This window comes from Primulina eburnea, chromosome 3, assembly GCF_022965805.1.
Source record: "Primulina eburnea isolate SZY01 chromosome 3, ASM2296580v1, whole genome shotgun sequence".
NCBI classification, from domain to species: domain Eukaryota; kingdom Viridiplantae; phylum Streptophyta; class Magnoliopsida; order Lamiales; family Gesneriaceae; genus Primulina; species Primulina eburnea.
In genome coordinates this window covers 45,793,714-45,815,250 of record NC_133103.1, presented here as the reverse complement: position 1 = coordinate 45,815,250, position 21,537 = coordinate 45,793,714, and the positions used below count along the sequence as shown (strand labels likewise).

General features: G+C 36.2%; 2 protein-coding genes across 2 annotated transcripts; both read left to right on the top strand.

The window, feature by feature from the left end:
• The first annotated feature begins 4,419 nt into the window (after positions 1-4,419).
• Positions 4,420-4,881, top strand: LOC140827386 (secreted RxLR effector protein 161-like). Its single transcript, XM_073190048.1, has one exon. The coding sequence runs from the start codon at positions 4,420-4,422 to the stop codon at positions 4,879-4,881; it is 462 nt and encodes a 153-aa protein (XP_073046149.1).
• A 13,306-nt stretch (positions 4,882-18,187) lies between these two features.
• Positions 18,188-20,195, top strand: LOC140828507 (uncharacterized). The gene is made up of 3 exons (XM_073191446.1): positions 18,188-18,716; positions 19,148-19,221; positions 19,694-20,195. Exons 1-3 carry the CDS (start codon positions 18,581-18,583, stop codon positions 19,859-19,861), a joined length of 378 nt encoding a protein of 125 aa, XP_073047547.1. The 5' UTR covers positions 18,188-18,580; the 3' UTR covers positions 19,862-20,195.
• The last annotated feature ends 1,342 nt before the right edge of the window (positions 20,196-21,537 follow it).

Here is a 21,537-nt window from a genome sequence, read left to right as displayed (position 1 = left end):
TAATTTACGTCAAAATCTCGACTTTCTAAAGTTCTTGTTGGACTTAGAGGCTTATTGGGCTTTGGGCTTGATCTTTGAATGTGAAATTAGATAAGCAAGCAAGGTCTAATAAATGGCAAGTGGAAAAAATCCCACATTGGAAAATGAACATAGCATTGGTGAGCTTATATTGAGTTGCACTTTATGGTGGTGTAACAATGATTGGTCAAGAGGCTCTCTCTCGCGCGCACAGGCGCAGGGGGGGTTGCAAATCATGGGCCCGATTTGCAGTGGAAAAAGGCTTGACTTGTGTGCAGGCGTACGTGCGCGACCTGGGCGCGTCGAATGTCGGACCGATCAAGGCAAAATTTCCCACCGAGGCTCACCTGGCTTTTGCTAATTTTATTTTTCGGAAAATTATATTGTGGAACAGTTTCAGCTGGCATTCCAACCGGTGGTCCAGCTGGCGGTTCAGTTGGCGTTGTGGAACAGTTTCAGCTGGCATTCCAACCGGTGGTTCAGCTGGTGGTTCAGTTGGTCTTCCAACTGGTGTTTCAGTTGGTGTTCCAACTGAAATGACCTTTGGTGCTTCAGCTGACTCGAAACTGAAATGACCCTTGGTGTTGTAACTGCTGACTTTTGGTGTTCCAGCTGCTGACCTTTGGCCTTTCGAATGGCCAGCCGTAACCGTCCACATGAATGCCTATATGTAGGTGCAGCCTCAAGTCATTCATATAATCCAACACACTCTCTGCACTCCCAAAAATTTTCGAAGCTTCGTTTGTTCTGTTGTCTCGGCTGCTGTTGCTCCTACCAGCTGCTGTTCCTCTGTTGTTGTTCTACTCTCGTGATAAAGTTCAGGTACTTTTTCAATTCGCCGTGGTGGTGCCTTGTGCTACGGTACTACTGGTTTTCCGTTGTATCCTGGGAAACAGACGTCCACGTTCATCCTCGCAGCACACACCGGAGGGGACGAATCTGTTTTAAGGACACTGTATTTCATACAGGCCTCGGTTTGATTTATTTTTGCACTGTCCTGCTGTTTTGTTTAGTGCAATACTACTTCAGTTTTCTTTGTACCTTTCAGTTTACGCGTACATATTTCGACTTTGACTAACAATCTTAAAACAGATTACTTATTACGAGCTTTGTTTCAGATATGGCTACTGAAACTAATGTGCAAAGGGAAACTGTTTCAGTTGTCCCTCCTCAAGTTGTCCCTCATGGTACCCCATGTGCTGCTGCAGTTGCTGTTCCAGCAAGTCACGGTGAAAAACCCGAGAAGTTTACTGGTGTGGACTTCAAAAGGTGGCAGCAGAAGATGCTGTTTTACTTGACGATGCTGAATCTGGCTAGATTCCTCACTGAGGATGCTCCTAAACTCAACGAGGGTGAGGGAGATGTATAATCAGTTAGTGCGGTTGAGGCATGGAATCATTCTGATTTCTTGTGCCGAAACTATGTACTAAACGGATTGGCAGATTCGCTCTACAATGTGTTTTGCGAAAAGAAAACGGCTAAAGAGCTGTGGGAATCCCTTGACAGAAAGTACAAAACCGAGGATGCCGGGGCCAAGAAATTTCTTGTTGGTCGCTTTCTGGACTTTAAAATGGTGGATTCAAAGCCGGTTATCAGTCAAGTTCAAGAACTCCAAGTGATTCTTCACGAGATTCACGGTGAGGGGATGACTTTGAGTGAATCATTCCAAGTGGCTGCTATTCTTGAGAAACTACCACCAGCTTGGAAGGATTTCAAGAATTACTTGAAGCACAAATGAAAGGAGATGAATGTTGAAGAGCTCATTGTTCGACTTCGTATTGAGGAAGACAACAAGGGTTCCGAAAGGCGATTGTTCTCTCCTGTTGCGGCTAAGGCAAATGTTGTCGAGCATGGTCAGAGCTCGAAAAAGAGAACCTACTCCTCATCCAACAGAAAGTTGAATATGAGACCCAAAGGAGGCGTTTCAAAGAAGAAGTTCTCGGGAAAGTGCTATAATTGTGATGGCATGGGTCACAAGGCATCTGATTGTAAGAAGCCAAGGAGAAACCGCGAGGTGAATGTAGTCGAGAACATATCTCAAGAGGTTTCGAATATGAATCTCTGTGCCGTAATATCAGAGGTTAATCTTGTGGGCTCTAATCCAAGGGAGTGGTGGATCGACACGGGTGCCACTCGCCATGTTTGCTCGGATAAAGAGATGTTTGCAACTCTTGAGGAATCTGTGAATGGGGAAAAGCTGTTCATGGGAAATTCCGCCACTTCTGAAATCAAGGGTCAATGAAAAGTTGTCCTAAAGATGACATCGGGAAAAGAACTGACTTTGAACAATGTGTTGTATGTACCGGACATTCGCAAGAACTTGGTGTCCGGGTCGCTTCTTAACAAGCATGGTTTTCGCATTGTCTTCGAGTCAGATAAGGTAGTTTTGTCTAAGAGTGGAATGTTTGTAGGCAAAGGTTATGTTTGTAACAGTTTGTTCAAACTGAATGTAATGGCTATTAAGCCCATGATCACCAAAGTTAACACTTTTGCTTACTTGCTTGAGTCTTCTTGTTTATGGCATGGTAGACTTGGACAGGTTAATTACGATACAATTCGTAGATTAATAAACATGAAAAGCATTCCTGCATTCCAAATTGATAAACAACACAAATGTTAAACGTGTGTTGAGGCAAAACTAACAAGATCATCTTTTCGAACTATTGAAAGAAATAGTGAACCGCTTGATTTAATTCACAGTGATGTATGTGATTTAAAAGGTGTACAAACTCGTGGTGGAAATAAATACTTCATTACTTTTGTTGACGATAGCACAAAATTTTGTTATGTGTATCTCCTCAAAAGTAAGGATGAAGCTATTGACAAATTTGTCCAATACAAGAGTGAAGTTGAAAATCAACTTAGCAAGAAAATTAAGGTGCTAAGAAGTGATCGTGGAGGTGAATATGAATCACCATTTGCTGAGTTTTGTGCTCAACACGGTATCAAACACGAAAGAACTGCACCTTATTCTCCTCAGCAAAATGGCATTGCAGAGAGAAAGAATCGCACTTTGAAAGAAATGATGAATGCTTTGCTATTAAGTTCTGGTTTACCACAGAATTTGTGGGGGGAAGCTGTTCTAACAGCAAATTACCTTTTAAATAAGGTGCCCCGAAAGAAGCAAGATAAAAGTCCATATGAGTTATGGAAAGGTAGAAGTCCTTCCTACCAATACTTGCGAGTGTGGGGGTGTCTTTCCAAGGTAGCAGTACCCACTCCAAAGAAAGTAAAGATAGGACCAAAAACTGTGGATTGCATTTTCATTGGATATGCTCAAAACAGTAGTGCGTATCGTTTTCTTGTACTTGAATCTCAAATACCTGATATTCACAAGAATACGATAATAGAATCAAGAAATGCTTCGTTCTTTGAACACATGTTTCCATATAAATCTAAGGAAGAACCAAGTTCATCCAAAAGATTGTATGAAACAATTGATGAAGAACAAGAACTTGATCAAGACATTGAACCTAGACGTAGCAAGAGAGCTATGATTGAGAAATCCTTTAGTCCGGATTTCATCACTTTCATGATGGAAAGTGAACCTCAAAGCTTCAAGGAAGCAATTAGTTCATCTGAGGGACCTCTATGGAAAGAGGCTATCAATTCCGAAATGGAATCCATTTTACAAAACCATACGTGGTAATTAGTAAATCTTCCTCCAGGAAGCAAACCACTAGGCTGTAAATGGGTTTTCAAAAGAAAAATGAAATCAGATGGAACAATAGATAAGTATAAAGCCAGATTGGTAATTAAAGGTTACCATCAACGTGAAGGGCTTGATTACTTTGATACATATTCTCCTGTATCGAGAATAACCTCTATTCGTGTGATACTTGCGATTTCCGCTTTGCGGAATCTTGAAGTACACCAAATGGACGTAAAGACTACTTTTCTAAATGGAGATTTAGAAGAGGAAATTTACATGGAACAACCTGAGGGATTTTCTGCGACTGGGCAAGAAAATAAGGTATGTAAATTGGTGAAGTCTCTGTATGGCTTAAAACAAGCACCAAAGCAATGGCACGAAAAATTTGATAAGGCCATGATGGAAAGTGGATTTAAATTCAGTGAATGTGACAAATGTGTATACATAAAGAACACTGAATGTGGATATGTCATTTTATGTCTTTACGTAGATGGCATACTTATCATTGGTAGTAATGATAAGATGATCAAATCCACCAAGAAGTTATTGAACTCAAGATTTGACATGAAAGATTGGGCTTAGCCGATGTAATTCTTGGAATTAAAATCCATAGAACATCAGAAGGGCTAGTCCTAAGTCAGTCACATTATGTTGACAAAATACTTGAGAAATTCAATAACGATGACTCTGCATTGGCTAGAACCCCGATAGATACCAGTCAGCATCTATCAAAGAATTGAGGGGAGAGTATGTCTCAATTAGAATACTCTCGAGTCATTGGAAGTCTGATGTACTTAATGAGTTGTACTAGACCAGACATAGCCTATGCAGTAAATAAATTGAGTAGATTCACGAGTAATCCAGGAGTTGAACACTGGAAAGCAATTATCAGATTGCTAAGATACTTAAGGTACACTCGTGATCATGGGCTGCACTATACCAGATATCCCGCTGTTATCGAAGGATACAGTGATGCAAATTGGATATCTGATATGAAAGACTCAAAATCTACAAGTGGATTTGTATTCCCTTTAGGAGGTGCAGCAATTGCGTTGAAATCTTCTAAACAAATTGTAATAGCCAGATCCACGATGGAATCTGAGTTTATAGCTCTTGACAAGTGTGGTGAAGAGGCTGAATGGCTGCGTCAATTTTTAGAAGATGTTCCAGGATGGGAAAAACCAGTAGCCGGCTATATGCATACATTGTGACAGCCAATCTGCGATTGGTAGGGCACAAAATAATATGTATAATGGTAAGTCTAGGCATATACGTCGTAGACATAATACCATTAGACAACTACTCTCAACTGGAGTTATCTCTGTTGACTACGTAAAGTCAAAGGATAATATAGCGGATCCGCTAACCAAAGGGTTAAACCGAGAGTTAGTTGCGAAAATGTCAAGGGGAATGGGGCTCAAGCCTATAGAATAAATTGGTGTGAAGGAAAACCCAACCTACGCTGACTGGAGATCCCAAGAACTAGGTTCAATGGGACAACCTAATCGCATTAATTTGGGGAATCACTGTGGGGGGTTATCCCTAATCCATTCCTATTATGAAACAGTGAATGTTGAGGATAAGCTTACGGCTTTTAATGATTCTGATAAGGAACAATATAGAATCACTTATGTGAGAGAGAAGTGGGGCCGCTTCGAAGGAATTGCAGGGCTCAATTCTAGACCCTCTTGCAGAACCAGGAGTGTGTTCATGGCCAAAACGAACACAATCATGAGAACTGAATTGTATTAGGAAGAGTCTTGTGTGAAGTATATATTAACTCACACAAACGGCTGTACAGTTCAAAGACATCATGTCTACTGTCAACCAGTGAATTATTATGCTTTCACAAGGGAAGGTTCAAAGGGTAACACCTACCTATCCTATGCAAGATTCAACTGTTGAACTTTATCACGAAAATCGTTGAATATCTTTCAATTTCCATTCATGTGGGGGATTGTTGGACTTAGAGGCTTATTGGGCTTTGGGCTTGATCTTTGAATGGGAAATTAGATAAGCAAGTAAGGTCTAATAAATGGCAAGTGGGAAAAATCCCACATTGGAAAATGAACATAGCATTGGTGAGCTTATATTGAGTTGCACTTTATGGTGGTGTAACAATGATTGGTCAAGAGGCTCTCTCTCGCGCGCACAGGCGCAGGGGGGGTTGCAAATCATGGGCCCGATTTGCAGTGGAAAAAGGCTTGACTTGTGTGCAGGCGTACGTGCGCGACCTGGGCGCGTCGAATGTCGGACCGATCAAGGCAAAATTTCCCACCGAGGCTCACCTGGCTTTTGCTAATTTTATTTTTCGGAAAATTATATTGTGGAACAGTTTCAGCTGGCATTCCAACCGGTGGTCCAGCTGGCGGTTCAGTTGGCGTTGTGGAACAGATTCAGCTGGCATTCCAACCGGTGGTTCAGCTGGTGGTTCAGTTGGTCTTCCAACTGGTGTTTCAGTTGGTGTTCCAACTGAAATGACCTTTGGTGCTTCAGCTGACTCGAAACTGAAATGACCCTTGGTGTTGTAACTGCTGACTTTTGGTGTTCCAGCTGCTGACCTATGGCCTTTCGAATGGCCAGCCGTAACCGTCCACATGAATGCCTATATGTAGGTGCAACATCAAGTCATTCATATAATCCAACACACTCTCTGCACTCCCAAAAATTTTCGAAGCTTCGTTTGTTCTGTTGTCTCAGCTGCTGCTGCTCCTACCAGCTGCTGTTCCTCTGTTGTTGTTCTACTCTCGTGATAAAGTTCAGGTACTTTTTCAATTCACCGTGGTGGTGCCTTGTGCTACGGTACTACTGGTTTTCCGTTGTATCCTGGGAAACAGACGTCCACGTTCATCCTCGCAGCACACACCGGAGGGGACGAATCTGTTTTAAGGACACTGTATTTCATACAGGCCTCGGTTTGATTTATTTTTGCACTGTCCTGCTGTTTTGTTTAGTGCAATACTACTTCAGTTTTCTTTGTACCTTTCAGTTTGTGCGTACATATTTCGACTTTCGACTAACAGTTCTTATCGAGGGGAACGTTCTGTGCGCGCAGGAATCCCTGCTGGGCGTGCAAGACGTGCTGGGGAGCACCAAAATGACTGCTAGGGGCCAAGGTGCGTAGGGAGCATGCTGGGGCAGCTCCTTTTCCCTGCTGGGGCAAGCTCGGGTAGAGAAACTTTTTCTGACTACTGAGGCGCGCCTGCTTCGGCCTGCAGGCTCTTTCCTTGGTCCTTCAACACCACAATGATATTATAATGGCCCTAAACTTGATTGTAATGCTTTGATAGCCTGTCATGAATCTTTGAGAAGCTTCTTTGAACTTCTTTTCAATAGTTATCTCGTAACATCCGATCAGATTCATATCAGTCCTTACATGCAAGGTAAAGACAAATAAATACTTTCACTAAATTACGTTTTATGGTATCTTTTATTAAATAAAAATCAAGTATTTTTGTAATAAATAGGTTTCTTATGAGATGGTCTCACAGATCTATATTTATAATACATGTCGACCCGAACATATTTGCAATGAAAATAATATTTTTTCATGAGTTGATTAAGTCGAAGGTTCATATCACAAAATTGATTCGTAAGACTATTTCATAGAAGTTTTTATGTTTTGTAATATGATAAATATAATTTGATAGTTGAAAAATATAATACTAAGTTGACAAACACGGATCCTTGAGAGTTTTACGTATATCTAGATAACTTTGAATTTACGTTATAGTAGTATTCTTCTGAATCTTCGGGATTCTCGTCCTGATTACTCGATAAGTTGCCGATAAAAACATGTAAAATGTACGAAGGATATGCCATCATAGGACGAATGTTTCCTTTCTACAAAGGATATGCCAGCTGGTTTAATATAAAATCTTAATTTTTAAAACTTATTTAAGGTTTAATATAAGATGTCAATAGATAGAGTTATATTTTTTGTAAGCTAATTTTACGTATTTCTACATCTTTTAAAGCAAATTTATAATAAAGTACTCAGTACTTTATGATAATAAAAAATAAGGTCTTAAATAGATAAATTTGCCCGTATAATTTATTGTATGAGTCTTTCTTTGCTTTATCATGTACAAGTAATTCAGGCAAAGATATTATTATTATTATTATAAAAAAATCAGGTCGAATAATTACCTGCCATTCATTTTATAACAAAATTTATAAATCAGATAACTCAAATTAAAATAATAGTTAATTAGGATTCAGTACATTAAATAAAAAGACTTTGGTTTTAGTATGTGGAGAGAGAAAAAATATTTAGTATGCCAAAATTTCCCTTATTCCCTATTTGATTTTAATTGATATCCTCGCCCCCCGAAAATGATAACAGAACCTTAGGTTGATTTATTTCAAACACATGATTTATTATTATAAAGAAACGAAATGTTTGAGTAGGAAAATTTCGAAAAAATTATGAATCCGAACTTAGGTTCGAGAAAAATAATTTACAAGTATTATTCTAATATTTTGGAATATACACAAGAGCATCTAACTATTTTCAGATATAAGGAGCAGAAAAGGACGCCTCAGCACCCTCAAGTAAACTTATGATTCAAACAAATAAGTTTATGGAGATAATACCAAATTCCTCTAAGCTCTCTTTAGCTCTTAGGGAAATCCAGAAGACAGTACAAAATTATGGCAATATGTTATATTTTGTACCGCAACGAGTTGAAAAAATCCTTGAAAACCAGGAAAAATTTCTTGAAATATTAAAGGATTTCAAACAAGAATTCAGAAAGCTAGAACAACAACTAAGTTCTAGTAAAAGAACTCCAGGAGGATGGTTACCACCATCATTTGGTACTGAACTTTTGTTACATCAACAAGGGAAGGCCAGATTGGTGTCAAAATCGTTGAATGAAGAAGAAAATATGATCAATCTAATTAAATCTGTCTCAGGAAAGAAATTAATCTGATTACAACGTTAGAAAAGATTGGTCTGGAGGATCTACAAGAGCATGCGGAATCTTTCGCAAATCTTAAAGTTGTCACTACAAGAAAAGTTTCAATCAACAACACTGATACGACAACGGTTTTTATTAAAACCGTTGTGTTTTTTCTTTTAACAACGGTTTTAACAAAAACCGTTGTCGTAGCCTAAAAAACCCCGCTTATAGACAACGGTTTTTAAAAAACTGTTGTCTTTTATGTGTTTACGACAACGGTTTTTAAAAACCGTTGTCTTTGATTTTGGGCTACACAACGTTTTTCAAAAACCGTTGTCTACAAACCGTTGTCTTTCAGATGGTTTTTTAACTATGACAACGGTTTTTTAAAACGTTGTCGTTTCTAAGTGTTTTATTTGGTTAAAGACAACGGTTTTTGAAAAAACGTTGTCGTAGTTTTTCTAATTTTTTTAAAAAAAAACGGTTAATATTTAGCGATGGTTTTACAAAATACCTTCGTCGCTAAATTTTGCGACGGTTTAATGTACACCGTCGCGATTTACTTTAGCGACAGTTTTTACATTGCTAAATATAGCGACGGTTTTATTTACACCGTCGCCGATTTCCTTTAGCGACGGTATTTACATAAACAGTCGCTAGTAGCAACGGTTTATTCATATACCGTCGCACAAGTGTCTATAAATATCGGACTCTTTAGTCAGTTTATTCACGCCTCTAAGTCATTTCTTAGTTAGTTTTACTTCTCAATTTTTTTTTTCTTCCACGATTTTCCTTAATTAAATTTTAAGTTAAAGATTATAAATATATTAATTTAGTAAGATTTTTACTATATTTTGTTAGGTTTATAAAATTATAACCGTAATTTTTTTTTTTACGAAAACAATAGCGACGAAAATGATAAACAAACCGTCGTTATGTAGAGACGGCAAGTATAATACAAACCTTCGCTAATATGCGACGGATATCAAAAACCGTCGCGATTAGCGACGGAATTGTTTAGAAAAACTGTCGCACAATTTTTGTTTTACAACGATTTTTCAATACTACGACCACGGTTTTTCACCGTCGTATTTAGACTTCTACGACCACAGTTTTTCACCGTTGTCTTTGAGCACACTCTTTTAACCACAGTGCCTTTAACAACGGTTTTACAAGACCTACGAACAGTTTTTCAACGTCGTCTTTGATGTCTACGACAACGGTTTTTCACCGTTGTCTTGTAGTGTGTAGATCTGAAGATGAATACAGCAGGAAGTGAAATACCTGCTATAACTTGGTCATCTTCTCAAGAACCACCAAGGGAAAGTGTGGGATCTCAGAATGTAAACATGAGATAATCTCAATCTGATTTCCATATTGGTGGAGGATCACACCCAACAGGAATAAGGACAAGGAGAAATCAAATTCCATTGCACCAAACACCTTATGAGAAAACTGTTTTAGATCCTATACATCATTACGGGGTTATGCTAAACCTTGATGTATTAGATTTCAAAAATAGAGAAGATCTAATAGATGAATGGACATCTGCTATGAGAATCGCAGCAGGAACACTTGATCTCAAGAAAGAAGGATTTATTAAACTTTTAGAAATGAGTCTTATGAGATAAGTGAAAATTGCTTGGGACATGACTTCATTAGAAATGAAAGAGTCAGTCCTAGCTGGTGAATCTCTCAGTGAGATCGTTGGAAAAATGACTACCCTATTTAAAACACAATTTATAGGAGTAGACTATTTTAACAGTCAAGATACAGAGAAGAGGACGAAATATACTCAAGCTCTGTATAGTCTTGAATTACATGATTGGTGGATAAATATATTATGTTATTTACTAAATATAGATGGAATTCAGGGGTCGAAGAAGATATAGCGATGCAGCTATTCTTCGCCAAAATACCCAGTCTTTGGAGAAAAATGCTCATAATGGAATACGTCCCTAGTAATCCAGATACGTTGGTAAGAAGTGCCTCTTTCCTTAAAGGAAAATTGGCAGAATGATGTCATTTGGCAGCATTACAAAAGAATTACAAACGTTTCAGGGGTATCAACAAACGTACTCCTTTATGTTGTAAGGAAAATGATCTTCCAACTATTATTGGAAGTAAACCACAGAAGCATAAGAGGAAAAGTTTTAGAACTCATCCTTATGCTCGAAATGGAAAAAGTTCTTGGAAACCATGAACAATATGGTCTAAACAAAAAGCCAGATCTTACAAATATGGACAAAGAAATGGACCATCAAGAAGTAGGATATCCTCTCAAGCATCGAGTACATCTTGAAGCACATGAAAAACACCTACGAAGAAAACTTTCAGAAGAGCTCATACTCAAGCCAACGAAAGTTTCAAAGATTGTAATTGTTGGACATGTGGAGCAAGAGGTCATATCTCGACCAAATATCCAGAAAATGAAAAACGAGATATTAAACGCTTTGATCCTACCCTGGATATTGAAGAAACAATTTATTACCAAGATCTTATTCAGGTATATCGATTCGAGGATATTGCCTCAGATGAAAGTATATATGAAGAAGAAGATGCATTAAGTCAGGAAGAATCTGATGGAACAAAATCGGAATCTGGCTGAGCAAGAGATTTTTCGGCACGAAACACGTGAGGATTTATCTGGTTTTTTTTAGCCAGACAACAATATCTCATAACATGGTCCAAAGGATCATGAGAGAAAATCATAGTTTACAGAAATATCAAGGTTTTTCTGCAGGACAGGTAGAAAAACTCTTAGGAAGTTTTGGCCTAAGAAACTGAAAGTATCATCTAATCTATAAAGTTTCTAGAAGAGAAATGGCAATCCCAATGGAACTTACAGGAAATAGAATGGAGATGCATTTAATTCCTTCTGAAGAAATTAAGGAGGAATTACAAAAACTCAAGATAGAAGTAGCAAGGACTATGTCCTGGATTCATATTGGAGCAATCTAGATCATGATAAAAGCTCATTTCAAAGAAGAAATTGATTCACCCATTGATATTGCTATATGCGATAAAAGAATGGGGAACCTTCAAGATTCAGTACTGGGAACGATCTCAGGAAATCTCTGTGCATGAAAGATTGTAGGAGTAATTTATCCAAGAATAGCCTACAACCTGGCAGATCGAGATTTAGCCGAGCCTTGACAATACATCAAAATTTCAAGGAAAAAAGACTGATGAAAGAAGGTAATAGACCATATTCTATTACCTATCATATTGCATATGCTCTATCTAATACACATCATTCATAGTTGTTTATTAGAAATGAGTTCATTGAAATACCTGAAATATTTGGAAAATTTGCTCAGGCAATTTATCGAGAAAGAATTGAGTTTCCTTTAATACAGAAAACAGATATCTAAATACAAGACAAACCGATTCTACAGAGGAATCAAAGTCTTAGATTATAATCAAATAGACTATCTTTTCAAGGAGATAGATTTAAAGTTACAGGTGGGGAAAACGCCTGTCATAGAAACCCAACAGGAGCTAAAAAAAATTTCTACAATGGGAAAGCTTAGATGTCCAGAATGGTGGAAGGAAGTAGAAATAGTATTTGATATTACAAAAGAAAGGAATCAATTTCCTTATAATATCATATACTATTTGTAAGAATCTACGATAGGAACTTACCAAGGACTGATTAATATCGGAGAATTGGAAGTCCATATCCAAGGAATTCCAGGGAAAGAATCAGACCGACTGATTCTTGGACTAGAGTTTCTCGAGGAACACAAACCTTGGAAACGTCTAGAGTATGGAATGGAGTTTATGACAGAGGATAGGATGTGGAAAATCCAATGACCACAAGTACATTCTCCATATACATTCCAGTAGGAATGTTATATGAACAATATAAGGCAGAATATTTTGCTGCTTATATTGATTCAGGTGCTGGAATCTGTACAGCAAAGCGAGGAGTTTTTCCGAATAATTTGGAAGAAGAATTACCAAAGATTGTTGGAAGGGATTTTTCAAGAAGAATCTTAATCTTATGCAAAGGGATTAAGATGACTGAAATAATGATTGACGGTGCTGGACAAACACCTTGGTACAAAGTAAAAACACCATCAATTTATTTTCATGATACAGGAGCTGACATTTTGCTAAGAAATAATTTTCGACAAATGTTCAAGTCCTATATTCAAGAAAATAAGACTAGACGATTAGTGTTCACAACACCCTCTGATCATATAATCATAGTCCAGCGATTAAGAGAGGCATTTTACAGAAAATTTCCCATCCAATTTCGCAGCAAGCGTGATGATGAAGGAAAACTTCTGAACCAAAAAATGAAGGATTCAAGACGGTTTGGAGAAACAATGCTCCAGTTAAGAGCAGATAAAGAACTCCAACCAGAATATATAGAATGCCTTAAGATAACTCTACATAAGAATGAAGTAGAGTGTGAATCTTAGGTATCACTGAAAGATGTCAAGAAGATGATCAAAGAAAATTATAATGAAGATCCCTTGGCATGGTGAGACAGAAATCAACTCAAAGCTTGTCTTAAAATTAAGAATGGCAAAGAGTATGAATTTGTCCGTTACAAGCCTATCTTAATGAATATAATTGATCAGAAGGATATGCATGTTATAATCAAGGAACATTTGGACATTGGCTTAATCAAAGCAGGAATGTCACCATATAGCAGTCCAGGTTTTCTGGTAAGAAATCATGGTGAAATAAAACGAGAAAAACCCAGATTGGTTATTAATGATCAAGAGATTAATAAAATTCTGGAGTTTGATGTGTATTTTATACCTAGTAAAGAACATCAAATTAGTTGCATACGCAATGCCAATATGTTTTCTAAATTTGATTGTAAGTCCGGATTTTATCAAATACGGATGCATGAAGAAAGCAAGAAATTTATAGCTTTCTCCACACCACAAGGACATTATATCTGGGAAGTATTACCAATGGGATTGGCTAATTCACCTCAGATATTTCAAAGAAAGATGGATAATCTTTTTAAAGATTATTTTAAATTTATGTTTGTCTATATTGATGATGTTTTAATAACGTCTAAAAATATGGAAGAACATGTCAAACATATAGAATTGTTCTCGAATATTTGTAAAAAAGAATGACTGGTTCTATCAGAAAATAAAGCAGTCTTTGCCACAAGGAAGATCGAATTTCTAGGAATAGAAACGATGAGTCTGGAATAATTTTGCAAGATCATATAGTAGAAAAAGTGAAAAATTTTCCAAATGAATTAAAAGAAAAGAAACAACTTCAAAATTTTCTAGGAATTGTTAATTTTTCTGGGATGTTTATTAAAAACCTAGCAAAACAAAAGAATGTGTTCAGTCCATTATTGAAAAAAGAAGCAAGATTTATATGGACAAAAGAATACACCGAAGGACTTATACATTTAAAGGTGGTTTGTAAAATTCTTCCGAAAATGGCTATTTCTTAAGATTAAGATGATCTGGTATTATATATTGATGACAGTGATCATTGGTGGGAAGCATTTATTACTAAGCTCACACAAGAGGGAGAACAACTATGCAGATATTGTAGTGGATTATTCTCAGATGCAGAAGCCATAAGATGACATATTAACGAAAAAGAATTCTACGCAGTAAAAAGGACTTTTGAAAAATGACAATTATTTTTACTTGCAAAGAAATTTACTTTGAAAGTTGATAACACACAGGTGAAAGCTTTCTTAAGGAATATAATTGAATCTAAACCCGAGAAGGCCAGATTATTAAGATGGCAAGCCTTATGTCAAAATTATATTTTTGATATAATTATTATTAAATCTCACGAGAATATTCTTGTAGATTTTTTAACAAGACATGGACAGCACATAGATGCTATCATCAAGATGCAAAGACATTTAAGGGAACACCTTGAAATACTTCAAACCGAGTTCAACAAGTTGGCTTTGAATGCAGAAGTTGCGGGAAGGCTACAACAAGCCGATAAGAGAATTTTTTCTGATCGAATCAAAGAATGTTTACAGGCATATACTCAGTTATGGTCTGTAATGCAAAGGCCTATCCTCCAAGGCATTGAGAAGCCACTGGTTTCCCAAATAGAGAGTTTTCGAGTACATGACTCTATACCTGGAGCATGGGTTCAAGTACCCCTAGCACAAGTGTTAAGACGGGATCATCTTCTGATGATTCGTCCAAAACAAAAATTGAAACTCCAGATTTTAATCTCGAGTCTTCAAGTCAACGCTGAACCTCGGGAATTGAAGAGGGAGAGATCAACTTTAGACCCAATATTGACAGGGACAAAACTAAGGTTGGTACTAATGAAGCTGCAATTTCTCCATTTCAGGTTTACCAACAGAATTGGGAGAAATAAAAAAAAAGAATTGGCATTAACCCACCTACCAATAGGGTTGATGTTTCAAGAAAATATCTTAGGATATGGATGAAACCTAATTCATATCCCAAGGAGGTCAAAGCCTGGTATGAATTCGGGGCCCTTGCCTCAGTTTATACCACATCACCCAGCTTTCCAGAAATTTCAGGACTATCTAAATGGATTCAGGAACCTGTTCACAAAACGTGGGCAAATAACGATTATTTGTCTAGAGGAGATATTCTGGAGCTATACTTCTTCAGTACAGCACCAAAACCAGCAGGAAAACTCTCTCGCGAAGCCTTTCATTTTATCAAGTTAAGGAGGCCATATTCAAATGTCAAAAATATATTAATGATCCTCCATCAGAAGAAACACCCCTTGTTGCTTCAATAACTGAAGACGACATTTCTACTAGAAGAGTATTGGGTTTATGGGTCTGTCTCCGTGAGATAATAAAGTCAAGTTTTCGTTTAAATTTTATCAAAATTCAGTAAACGGATCATTCCTATTAAATACTATGACAGGAAAAACCACAAGTTTTGCAGAAGAGCTATTCGAAAAGAAAAGAAATCTTCTGTGGAATAGTTAGCTTCCGGGGAGTAAAGAAAAACTCGTCGGAAATTCTGTAATATGGCACATGTGGGAAGATGGTCAAAAAACATCTGCCCAGAGTGCATAAACCAGAAAGAACCAGAATTTGGCAAGGGCTTCAAACCTCGAGCAGACAAGAATCATCTTGCAGAAACAAGACCAAGTGGGAAAGGACCAAAATCACGATTTCTTCGGGGATACAGAAAGACATTTCAAAAATCAATGAAAAAAGCTATTGAATTAACTGAACAAGCAGATACAAAGATTCCCCGACAAAGTTAAAAGTAGACATGTGACCAACCCACTAACCAAAAGAAAACCCACCATGTGAGTGGAAGGCAAGGACCACCAATAGTCGGTAGAAAATGACAAAGAACATTGGATTCCCTATCTTTAAAGATAAAGAAAATCTGATAAAAACGGACAAGAAAACTGGACCCAAAATTCATACTATAAATAAGGGTAAATGAGAACCAGTAAACCACCCCAGAAAGAAACCTAAAGAAAATGTATTTCACATATCTAAAGGTTTTAAAGAGAATAATCAAGAAAAATAGAGATCAGCTGGAAGATCTTAGATAGTTAGTTCAACATTTCAAAGAAAATGGAAATGAGATTCAGCAGATTTCTTACAACCTCATCTCTACTGGTATTACGGATAGATAAAAGAAGATGAGAAATTGATTTTTAGATTAATAATCTAAAAAAAAGACATTTCAAGAATATGGAAGGACCTTCTCAAGGGACCACTCAACCACTACATGGTCCATGTGCAAGCTGTAAATGCTTATCATGATTTGGAATCCGAATTTCAAATCCGAAGAAGCTTATCTAAATAAGGCAGGAAGAAAGAAGTGAAGATCATCGAACATTTTCCTCATTTCTTTCAATAAACAAATTGTAATATTTATTTTTCTAGTTTATGTGTTTTTCAAGTTTGGCTACTATAAGTAGCTAAACAAGTTTCTCTTCCTCTACAGGAGGTTTCAATGCAATAATAAATGTTTGTGTTTGAATAAAGAGATCTTTGCTCTAAGCCCCTCTCCTGTATTATTTTCAAAATTTTATTTTCTACTGTACACCCTAAGGTAATAAACGAATTAGAGTTGTGCCAAGTGCTGTTAAAATAATCTGTGTCGGTAACCATCGGTTGCGATTTTGTGGTTGGACTGTGAGGAGCAGTTCGTAAAATACGGTAGATATAACCCGGTGGCACTCCGATTAATGATGCATAAGATTTAATTTATTTTATGGAAACATGATGGACTATTATTTAAAAAAATATTTTTTATTAAAATATAGGTTTGAGGGGTATTTTGGAAAATTGGGTATTAGAACACAAAATGAAAAGATTCATGTACTGAATCGTAAGCTGCCCTTAAAATAACAGATTCTTTTTTTTTGAAAAAAAATCCCAATACGGTTATCACTTTGAAATAAGACAAAAATATGTGTGAGACGGTCTTACTGGTCGTATTTTGTGATACAAATATTTTATTAGGTCATTCATGAAAAAATATTATTTTTTATGTCAATAATATCATTTCTTATTGTAAATATCGGTAGAGTTGATGTATCACACAGATAAAAATTTGTGAGATCGTGCCACAATAGAACTATTCTTGAAATAATTTAATATAATAATATAGCAGCTCTGATTTCGAAATTGTGCATTGCAGTGAATTCCAGCATATATGTACAAAACAGTTTTTTGCTTAATTAATAATAATAAAATAAATACTTTGGTCTTTGGAATTTGATTGCATGCATGGCCTCCCCTCTGTAATTTTATAATATTATTGTGGTGCACTGGTGCTGGCTCATCATTACAAAATTTGTTATATTCACCGCCTAACTTTAAAATAAGTATTAAAATTTAATGCTTCTTGAATAAATATTTTGGAAATTCTTTAAGCATGGTGTATGTGTATATATATATATTATTTCACGTTTGAAAGTTCAAATCTTCGATCTCACGAGCCACAAAAAATTTTTTTCCACTCTATATAATCTATTTTATTATGAAGAATATATATTTATAATATAAACAAATTTGGTATCTTGATACGAGCTTTTTTTTTATTATTATTATTATTTAATCGTTTCAAATCGCAGAAGTTTTAGAATTATGATATCATATTTATTTGTATATAAATCAAATTAATTAAAAAAAATATTATAACAGCTTATATAATATATATTGTTAAAATCAAGTACCTCTGGACCAAAAATTATAGATGTTAGTGATACGTAACTTTATTTCTTTATACTCGTGGCAATACAGAATGCACTTATTTTGGTACTCATAGTTCGGGATGTTTAGTCCATGAATTTAGAGGAGTGCATGTCTATCTACTTGTGTTGTCTTATATCTATTAAAGACCAGTTTTATTATTTTCCTATCGTTAGTCTTATCCCTGCAGATACAGTATTACTCGTTAAGATCTGTACGTCATTCTTTTGCGGCTCATCTAACCAATTCGATAAACCCAAACATGCATCAGCAAATTAACGGATGAAAACTTTTTATCACTCATACATGTTTTACCTAACATATGTATATGTTTGTGTATTACTGGATGAGATCGACGTTAGAGTGAAAATTACTTATAATATATACGATGATAAAAAAAAAAACACGCGATAAACACAAATTTTCAGATATAAAACGAACAAAACAAATAGCAAAGTGGAAAGTGTTTCAGGCTCATAAATTTGAATCCTGAAAAAGGGCTCGAATTCCACCGCCTCCGCAGCACAGCATTCATTCCTCTGAGCAACTGAACCAAAACTTGAATGTCATGAAAACCCTTTTCTATCTTTTCAGTTCCTGCTATCATACTTCATCAATCAATCAATAAAAATATATATAACCGGGAATGGGCATTCGGCCATTATTCCTTCTCGCCACTGCGGATTTTATGGGGTCGAGTCTCTTAAGCAAGATGACGAATTAAAGGCTAGCTGTTCTGTTTGAACAAGACTCAGTTAGTTCGTCTGTTGTGTTCTTCGATCTCTCTATATATACTTCGGTTTTTCTTGGAAATTTCTGCAGTTTCTTGGATCATAATATATGTACAATATCGATCTGTGGGTCAAAACAATGAAGGGATTTGGAATCTTGTTTTGGTTCTTGATGGTGATTGGGGCAGCCGCTTCTTGCGTTTATCTTGGATTTGGAAGCACCTCCTCGGCTACTAGTACTCATGGTAAAAGTAATTTCTTCATTATCAATAATATTCAATTTTACGGCGAAATATTTGACCGAACTCCCATTGATTCTACATTGACAGTTGAGTCGAAATTATTTTGTAATTCGAGTCATGTTTTATTTTATTCTTCATTTTGCATGCGATCTATTGTAAAAAAAAATTTAAATTTATGGTTAATATAAACGAATATTAAGAATATAATTTTATTTTTATTATGTTAATTTTAAAATAATTTTATTTATAGGAGAAAAAAGAGCCACTATACTCTGAAAAAACTTCAGAAGAGGGCTTGTCGTCGTCCCATACAAAATTTTAAAAATTCAATTATTTTTATATAATCGATATTTTTTTATATGAAATTATATATTTAAAATTTATTATCAAAACCCATATTTTTAGCTAAAAACAATTGTGATTAATTAATGCAGGTCCGACCTCCATAACCAAAAAGCTCGTAGTGAAGAATGCGATGGCCTCGAGTATAAAAAGCAGAAAACTTAAGGTACAATCACTCGTACTTATTTAGTATTAATTATAATTATTACTAAGAGAGGAGGAATTAATATTCAAAAGGAAAAAATGAGAGGAGGAAATTATATATATATATATATATATATATATATATATATATATATATATATATATATATATATCCAAATTAACCTTAAATATTCCTCCAAAAAACCACAAGTCACCAAACAGCAAAACACTACTAGTCACTCCTTCTGTGATAGGCTCGATCGAAAAAATATTGATATAAGTGTAGAAGGCTCGATCGAAAAGGTGTTGATAAGAGAATAAGTGAACTTGTGGCTATTTGTCATTCTCTTTTACTTCATCAACTCGGAAGGACGGATATATAAAATTGATTATTTGGCAGATAATTTTCTACCATTACTTCAAGATTTTAAATTATCTTCCTTGTGGATTTTATTTAAAATGAGCTATATATTAAACAAAATTTTTCATTACAGGAAGAAATGGCTCCATCTACTGGGCGAGTTAACTTGAATGACTATGGACTTATCGATCCCGTTCCGAGTTCAATCGCCTCCATAAGGCCGGGACCGATACAGCACGGCACGCCTTTGATGCCATATATCCCGAGATCTACTCCGCCTCCTCCGACCGATCGAGATTAAATTGTATCGTGTCGTGGTTTCTTGGAGACTTGGTTAAGTTAAATTATGATGAATGTGTTATTATACGTTTTATATGTGTAACTATTGTAATGCTTAGGGAGTGTTTGGTTTGAGTGATTAGGCGGGATTATTTTTTTTTATCCTGTCTAGTCAGCTGTTTGGTACGCATGATTATTTAACCAAGTCAATCCCTCCTATGAATGATTAGGTTATATTAGGTAGGTTAAAATAATACCTCCTCACCTCCTAGGATTATTTATCCAACTCTTAATACCTCATATTTTTTCAATTTTACCCTTCTCTTATATTCAAACTCACCACCACTTCCCGCCACCGACCGCCGCCGTCGCCGCCGCCACGACCGCCGCCGGCCGACGGACCGCCGACCGAGCGCCCGCGCCGACCATTTCCGACGCCGGCCGATTTTTCCGGCCGCCGCCCCCGTCAGCCGTTTCCGGTCGGCCGGCCGCCGCAAAGGGGAAGGGCAATTTTGTCTTTTCATCAAAAAATTCAAAATTATCCTACACTTAAAAATCTTACCAAACATAATATTATTTTACACCATATATTACAATTCTACCACAATCATTTTCTTTATCATTTACATATTAATCATTAGTTTATCCTATCCTTCCAACCAAACGTAGCCTTACAATATTATCATGGATCGAACTTGCTCGTGCTTTTGATATATCATGATGTTAGAAAAAATGATCAGTTGGAGTGGACATTCGGGTCCAGTATTTTGGTTTGCGGGTCAACCCGCTCGGATTGTGTTTAATTATTTATCACGTTATAAATCGGGTTTGGGCTTTGTCCAAACACGATACATTTCATTTGCGTTAGGTTTTATGTGGCTAAATCCCACTTGAAAAATTCAAAATATTTGAACATGTATTTAATGATTGGCAAAAACTTGTGTGAGGCGGTCTCACGGATCGTATTTTATGAGACGAGTCTCTATTTGGGTAATCTATGAAAAAGTATTACATTTTATGCTAAGGGTATTACATTTTATTGTGAATATGGGTAGGGTTGACCCGTCTCACAGATTAAGATCCGTGAGACGGTCTCACATAAGACCCATTCTTAATGATTTTACGCAGGGGCGGAGCCAGGATTCAAAATTACCTGGGGCTGATTCCGTCTCATGATGTATTTAATAAAATAAATAATTAACTAAAAATTCAAAATAAAAATATGTAAACATTGAATTCATGAAAACATAGAACAAGAGTATTTAATATTTAATACCTTCAAAAACATGGAGCTAAAACACTACTGAAGTTGTGCTCTTCGATTCTTCTTAGAATAAAACTCATTAATTAATAAATCATTATCAATATTTTCAACCAAATCTCATTCGATGTAGATTAACATAGAATCTCCGAAAAACTCTGCTTTCATCTTGTTACGAAGAGCTGTTTTAACAAGTTTCATTGCTGAAAATGCTCGTTCCGTTGTTGATGTAGAAACGGGGAGAGTTAAAACAAGACGAATCAACCTGTCAGTTAAATAAATATATCAGATTTGATAAATAAGTAAACGAAGTAGATAAAAATATATAAAATCACCTGTCATTCAAATCGTAGGTTCCTGACTTATTTGTCTCAAATAATCTTCGACATAATTCAGAAATAGTTGATAAATTCTTAAATCTTTCATGGCCAACAACA